The sequence below is a fragment of the Solea solea genome, chromosome 8 (genome assembly GCF_958295425.1).
Source record: "Solea solea chromosome 8, fSolSol10.1, whole genome shotgun sequence".
Taxonomy (NCBI): domain Eukaryota; kingdom Metazoa; phylum Chordata; class Actinopteri; order Pleuronectiformes; family Soleidae; genus Solea; species Solea solea.
The window spans coordinates 20,778,811-20,785,466 of record NC_081141.1 but is presented as its reverse complement, the minus strand read 5'-3'; the positions used below and the strand labels follow the sequence as shown (position 1 = coordinate 20,785,466).

Below are 6,656 nucleotides of genomic sequence, written 5' to 3'. Positions count from 1 at the left end.
GTTACAGTCCAACACTGTTTTGGCTCTGTCGTCATGGAAACCACTGCTGGTTCGCTGACAGTCTTATCAGAGTGTATTATGGAAGCCATGTGAGGGCTTTCCTGTCTATCAAGTGCAGCTCTGTGCTGAGAATCATCTGCAGTCTGCATCTGTTCACAGTCATGGCATCACTTCCACTCCTCTGTCCATTCGTCCCGGCGTCATGTGAGAAGGGACCGCGGTGGTTTCTTTCGCCGTAGACCGGACCCTCCTCCACCGCGCTCATTCGTCAGAGCTGACGTCCTCGCAGCGGTTCTGCCCCGCGGTGGGGTAGTGTCTCTGTCCCCCGTTGTGCGCTGCCCGCCGTCGATCCAGCACCGGCGGAGGATGAGCGAGCAAGGCAAGGGCTCGGCATCCGCCTCTGCCGCCTCGGCCCCGGCGGCACCAGGATCTGACACCTACAAAGGCTGGCTCTTCAAATGGACCAACTACTTGAAAGGCTACCAGCGGCGGTGGTTTGTCCTCAGCAATGGCCTTCTCTCCTATTACAGGTAAATTAACTCAACAGACACAAAAGTGCGACGTTTTCTCTAAAACAAAAAATCAACCGAGTCACGCGCACCATCACAGCTGCTTCAGCTCAGCTGGTTAGCAGCGGGCTAAAGCCTGTCTGTCCACGTCCATGTCTCACTGAGACAGGAGGACGTGTTAGTTTGAACTGGGTGTGGGTTAGAGAAAAAGGCACCAGCTCAGACGGAGACGTCTGTGAAGTGGCCACAGCAGCGAGGTTTCAGCCGCAAGTGTCAGCAAGTGCCCGACGTTTAAATTTAAATTGCTAGCAAACTAAGCTAGCAGGCTAGCTGGTGAAGTGAAGCTCCAGCTGTGACAACCAGAGACAGCAGGACATGTCTCAATCCCTTATTCCCTAATCCCAGTTTATTACCAAGACTTGAATTTTAGGAAAATTCTCTCCCATCACATTTACCCTAAAATCTCATCTATAGCTCATTTAACATTATAGTCTTTCATTTAAATTCAACCCATATGTGTTCATATCTCTGTAACACAGCTAATGTTCATGGTTCTCATGTATTATTAGGTTTGTAAAAATACTTAATAATGTGTGTACTTTAGCCCAGTTACATGTAATATAAACATTTGTTTTTTGATATTTGCCCTTTGGACCACTTTTATGAATATCAGTACTTTTGTGTTGCAAATGCATTTAATGCATTTATTGCACTTGATGCCGGTAAACTGTCTTCCTGTCCATCTTATGTCCACACATGTTGCAGCGTTTGATAAGATTGATATAAATATTTAGATCAGGGATTTTATTTGCTCAAACTCCTTTGTGTAGGGCAGTGTAAAGTGTGCATGTTCTTCTTTTTGCAAGCATTTAAAATGGGTCCCACAGAACGCCTCACAAAGGTTAAAAATCTATTACAATAAGGGCTGGGCAATAGCATAAAGGTTTAATTTGCTGTATATTGATGTACTGCATACCTATGAGACATGACTGCTATTTAAAATGTGTAGTTTTAAATAGTTCTGTAGTTTTTCTAGATTCTGCAGCTCAGAGGGATCACTGTCACAACATAATGTTTCCAGATAAGGTCGCTGTCATTATCAGTCTGTCTTTAGTCTACACACATAGTTCAGCTGTGAGCTGTGTGACAGAATGACACCAGTGGCTCAGGTGCCTCTTTGTGAGGGTGTCATGTTTCCACAGGTGTGGGGAGCACAGGTATAAAGGCACAACAAAAAAAACTACAAGACAGTGACTTATGTGTTGCACGAAAGATAATTAGTCCTCAACACAATCGACATAGAAGTGTCCCACATGGTGAGAAGGTGTGTTTGTTCTTTGTGTTTTACGGAAGTTGGCATCAACAATGTTGAAAGTTTGTGCACGTCTTTTTAAGTTGTCTAAGGCCATAAGGTTGTATCATAACCTGAGTTCTACATGGATTTAATCAGAAAGAATTAAGAATTAATGATCATACGATCATTGCACGTTAATTTAACCATCACATGGACGAGTCTGAGGAGGTCGAGGAGTGACCTTGGGAACAGTATATGTGGCAAAATAACCTCAACTTGTGGTTCAGCTTTTCCAGTTTACTGACTTTCACTTTGATTTATTCACTAATGAAGATGTTGAGACATGGAGCCAGAAGTGATCTTCTGCATTGTGATTTATTTTGTTGCACAAAAGGTTGTGTTGTGTTGATCTTGCATGTTTAACCTGGATTTAAAGCTTGCTCTGCTCCTGCTCGAGTGCCTTTGTCAACAGTGAAACACCCTTCTGTGCTACCTTCTAGGTCACACTGTCCTTAGTGCACGGTTATATTGATTGATTCCTGTAATGTTAACTTACAATGCGTCTCTGCAAAAACCTATTAATGAGTACACTCAACATTTTGACCTTTGGAATGGGCATTAGACAATTAATGGTGCAATGACCAGGAAGCCCTGAACCGTGTGCGTGCGTGCGTGCGTGTGTGTGCGCGTGTGTGCGCGTGTGTGCGCATGCATGCGTGTGCGTGTGTGTGCATGCATGCCTGACCACATGAACACTTGTTCACCCTGACTGACCCACTTTTTAAAGTGGTTCACAGCAGAAGGAAGTTATCCTGGCTTTTCCTTTTTTAACAGTACTTGTAGTCAAAGCTGTGAGGGAAAAAAATGAAATGCCTACAGCATGATTTTGAATCTAGAAAAGCTTCCAGTAATGAACGTAATCAATGTGAAACTGAGCTTATCCCTCCGAGATAATTGCCTTTTTAAATGTTGTCCTCAATTGCGAGGTTAGAGAGCAGAATTAGCTTTGACGCTGGATGGGATGTCGTGCTTTAAGCATTTCTCCACAGTCAAATTCCAAATTAAACTAAACATAAACTCATAGGCGATAAAGAGAATTCTTTACAGAAAAAGGGGATCAAAACCACCCAGCTCATCCTGAGGTGTACAGTCCTGTCTGGCACCCTTGCTGTGCCACACTTTCTCAAGCAGCTTGACTTGTCTTTTGTTGTCAACAATACATTATTTGACACAGAGATATGGTAGCCAAGGCCTCTAATCCTGCCTGGACTAATGGTGAAAGGAAAGATGCTTGTTGCCGCTACCTTCTATTAATAGTCCATGATGTTGTAATGTGACTGCTGTCCCTGAGGTGAATGTAACCTGTCGACATCTGAGCGCACGGACAGTGAAGTGTACAGTGAAGTTCTGTCTTCCACTGACGCCTGTTGTAATGTGTCTAACTTCGTGCCTTTATGATTGTGAGCCTTCTCTGGCTCACCGTATGCACTCCCATTGTTGAGTAAAGTCAAAGGGAAACTGACAAATATGACAACATGGTAATTAATGTATCTTCATTGTATGATAAATGTGTTGCCGATGCATAGCATAGTGGCTAGCTTTGAAAAGCCTATAAAGTATGATATTTTGAAGATGATGCATGTCACAGTGGAGGAGTGGCTTAGTCTGCATCACTCAGTTTGTTTAGCAGTGTTCAATATTTATCGGCCCTTTTTCAATAGGCCAGTTTATATTTCTGATAAACTATTTGTGACTGTGTGTTAATTACAAGTCTAGCCAATAACCCAATGGATTACTTTGACTCCCACGGCCCACTGCTGTCAAAGCAAAGGCCCAGATCTAACTTGTAGCTGAGAAGCCAGTAGTCAGCCAAGGGTAGTGGAGGACTGCGATCAATGTTCTGACTCCGTGGTCTGACTCACACCGTCAGCACCGTTGCTTGTTAAATTGTAATGAGTTTTATAGAGAGTCAACATTGCGCTTGCTATTGATTACTTTTTGCTCTGACAATGCAAGGCTGACTATCTTCTCCGCCCTGTGCTTTTTTTTTTTTTTTTAGTTTGAATCATCCAAAGAGCTTTATTGACTTTTCTCACCAGGACCATCATGTGATAACATCTTTTCCGCCCTCTGTCAGTAAACTTCTCTCACGTTTAATTTCCTAAATTACTTTCCTCCCAGTTTTAATACTCTTAGCACTACTTGCTCACCTCTTAGAGTATATCCAGCTTATTGCTGCCAGGATGATTACAGCGCATTAAAGCTTTGAGTGGAGCTGCCATATCAGTGAATGCGACCTTTCATAGTCGAGTAGATCGGCCAGGTTTCCCTTGCAGCTGCAGGAGAGCAACCAGATACAATCGATGTAGCCGTTCAGTGGGAGTTCAGCACAGTTTGTGTCGCTTAAGAGAGTCAGGTCATGGTGTTAGTGCTGGAAGTCTAGGCCCCTGAGTGATGGGAGGGAGGCAGAGTGTAGGTTGGTGAGGAGCCAAACCTGGGCCCAGTTGCATGTTAAAGCTGAACCTGAACCCTGCTTACTGTGCCTGGCACATCAGTGGAGTGACCGGGGCAATAGATGTGAATGCTGTGATCTAATCTTGTTAATGGACACTTGGTTGGCCTGAGTGTGTATTTGCTTATGTGTGTGTGGCCCAACCAATAATTGAATGGGTTCATAATAGGGATGGTCATGATTATCGAATATCCGCTTAGTCGTTTTATTTTTAAAAGTGACTATTATGTGGACAGTGGCAATTTCCCTTCTTTTCATAGAGGAACCACTGTATCGAAGGGTCTGTCTGTCAATATGGAGAATTCAGTTGAATTCATCCCCATCCTGTGTTTTCGGAAGGTGAAAAGCAGCTGCATTATGTTTTAGAGAGCAGTTATTTTGGCCACATTCTCATCATTATACTTCTTCCTACTTCTTTTCATACATGTAATCAGTGTGTTCAGCATTTGCTCTACAGAGAGAAAAAAATGTGTTTATATGTATGCATGTGTGCTGCACCCACTCTTTTTAGTGGTCTAGAGTAGAAAAGCGCGATATAAATGCAGACTATTTACCATTTTCTATAGTATATTTGTGTGTGTATATGTATATATACATTCATATTATTTATTGTTCTTCTTTCTGAACATGTTTAAAATAACAACCAACCAAGCAATCTCTTTACCACGTTGCCACAATCCTTCAGCAGGTCATATCAAGCTGTCCAATATTGCCTTATAGCACTGGTTTACTTCTCTTATGTTTTCTTTCTGTCTTAAGCTATGTTTTTTTTCTCTCTGGCTCACTCTGGCCGTGTGTTGTGATACTGTAGCTCCTTGTCACAGCAAATCCTGTCAACACTCTCAGCCGTGTACCTAGAGTATTCAGTATTACCTCTGTCTGTCAGTGTATATCTCGTCATGCTTATGGCTGTCTGTTTTGTTATTCACTGGTTTGTTGTTCTGTCATTACATGCTCCAGATCGGTGGATTTGTGTTTTTTGAGGATGTGTTCACAGGGAACTGAAAGGTAAAGCACTGCACTTTTTTCCAGGTTCAGCGCAACATGCAGAAAATTCTCTCATGCCCTCAGCTGCACCCACTCTCCCTTGTCCCCCCCCCCCCCCCCCCCACACTATAGAGCCTGAAGGCTCATTTAGTCCTTATCTCTCTTTTCCAGCTTTTGTTGATTTTTCTTGACTGTGTAATTTCATGGCCTTTGCATGGCCTCATCTTCCTACAGAGCAGACGCGATCTGCATGGATCTCATCTTAGCCATCAGCAGTGCATTCAGTTAGTTGACCCTCTTATAACGGAAAAACTCTGCTTGGTGAGGCTGTAAAGCGGGGGTTCAGGATTCTGACCCCCTTCTTCACGGCTTTGCATGTCCCCGGTGCAGCCTCGTCTGCACAACTGATGTGTTCCGAGCAGCAGCAGACGGTGCACTGCCTGAACTGGATTGGCATCATAACAAGACTTCTCTTCAGCCCACACAGGCAGTGTGAGGGAGGTCACTGTTTGGCAAAACAGTCAATGTCCACTACTAAAAAGGACATCACCCTCCCTGTCAGTGTCAAATGAGCCTGGAGCTGGTGAAGTGCTGCTAAGAGACAGCTGCATGTGACAGTGAGGGCTCACTGAGGATGGATGAATGGATGTTTGCACCCACACGATTGCATGGCTGCATGCTTCAAAGTGGTCGATTCTAAGGGTCTGGACAGGAAATTGTGACATGGAGGACTGAGGACATGTTTGTCCTGTCTGAAGCAACCACCAAAATAAAGCAGGTGGTTTTTGCTGACAAGTTGCTTCCCTGTGGTTTGAAGATTTAAATCAGCAAAATCAGCTGTCTGTGTGTGGCTGAGCTCTCGTATGGGCATCAGGGTTCATCCCTGCCCCGCAGCTTAGCTTTTCTAACTGTGACAGAAATGTCACGCAGCAGGTTTTCCACCACAGAACTGTAAATATAACATTTCTGACGAATTTGAAATCATATGAGTTCTGTTTCTAATAAGAATCTTATTAATACACATGCGAAGATGTCTCGTCTCGTTATTATGACTTCATACACTTACTGGCCACTTTATTAGGTACTCAAAACACCTAATAAATTGTCACGAGTGTCACTTTATTATTAACCATTTACCGTTCTTCAAGATGCGAAATGTTGTGTCATTCAGAGATGGTCATTGACAGAGTGGTGTTTTGTGTTATGTATAATTGTGAACCAGTTTCTTCTCTGAACTGAGGCATCAATATGGCATTTTCTTCTCTGTAAGTCCTAGAGATGCTTCTGAAATACACCGACAACCATGCTGTGTTCAAAGCCACTTCAATCACCTATCTTTCCCATCCTGATGCTC

General features: G+C 43.4%; 1 protein-coding gene across 1 annotated transcript in view; it reads left to right on the top strand.

The window, feature by feature from the left end:
- Positions 1-166: 166 nt before the first annotated feature.
- osbp2b (oxysterol binding protein 2b) overlaps positions 167-6,656 on the top strand; it is a 50,671-nt gene continuing 44,181 nt past the window's right edge. The window contains exon 1 of the mRNA XM_058635295.1: positions 167-530. Within this exon, the coding sequence (XP_058491278.1) occupies positions 367-530 (164 nt within the window). The 5' untranslated portion in view covers positions 167-366. The remainder of the gene's footprint in view (positions 531-6,656) is intronic.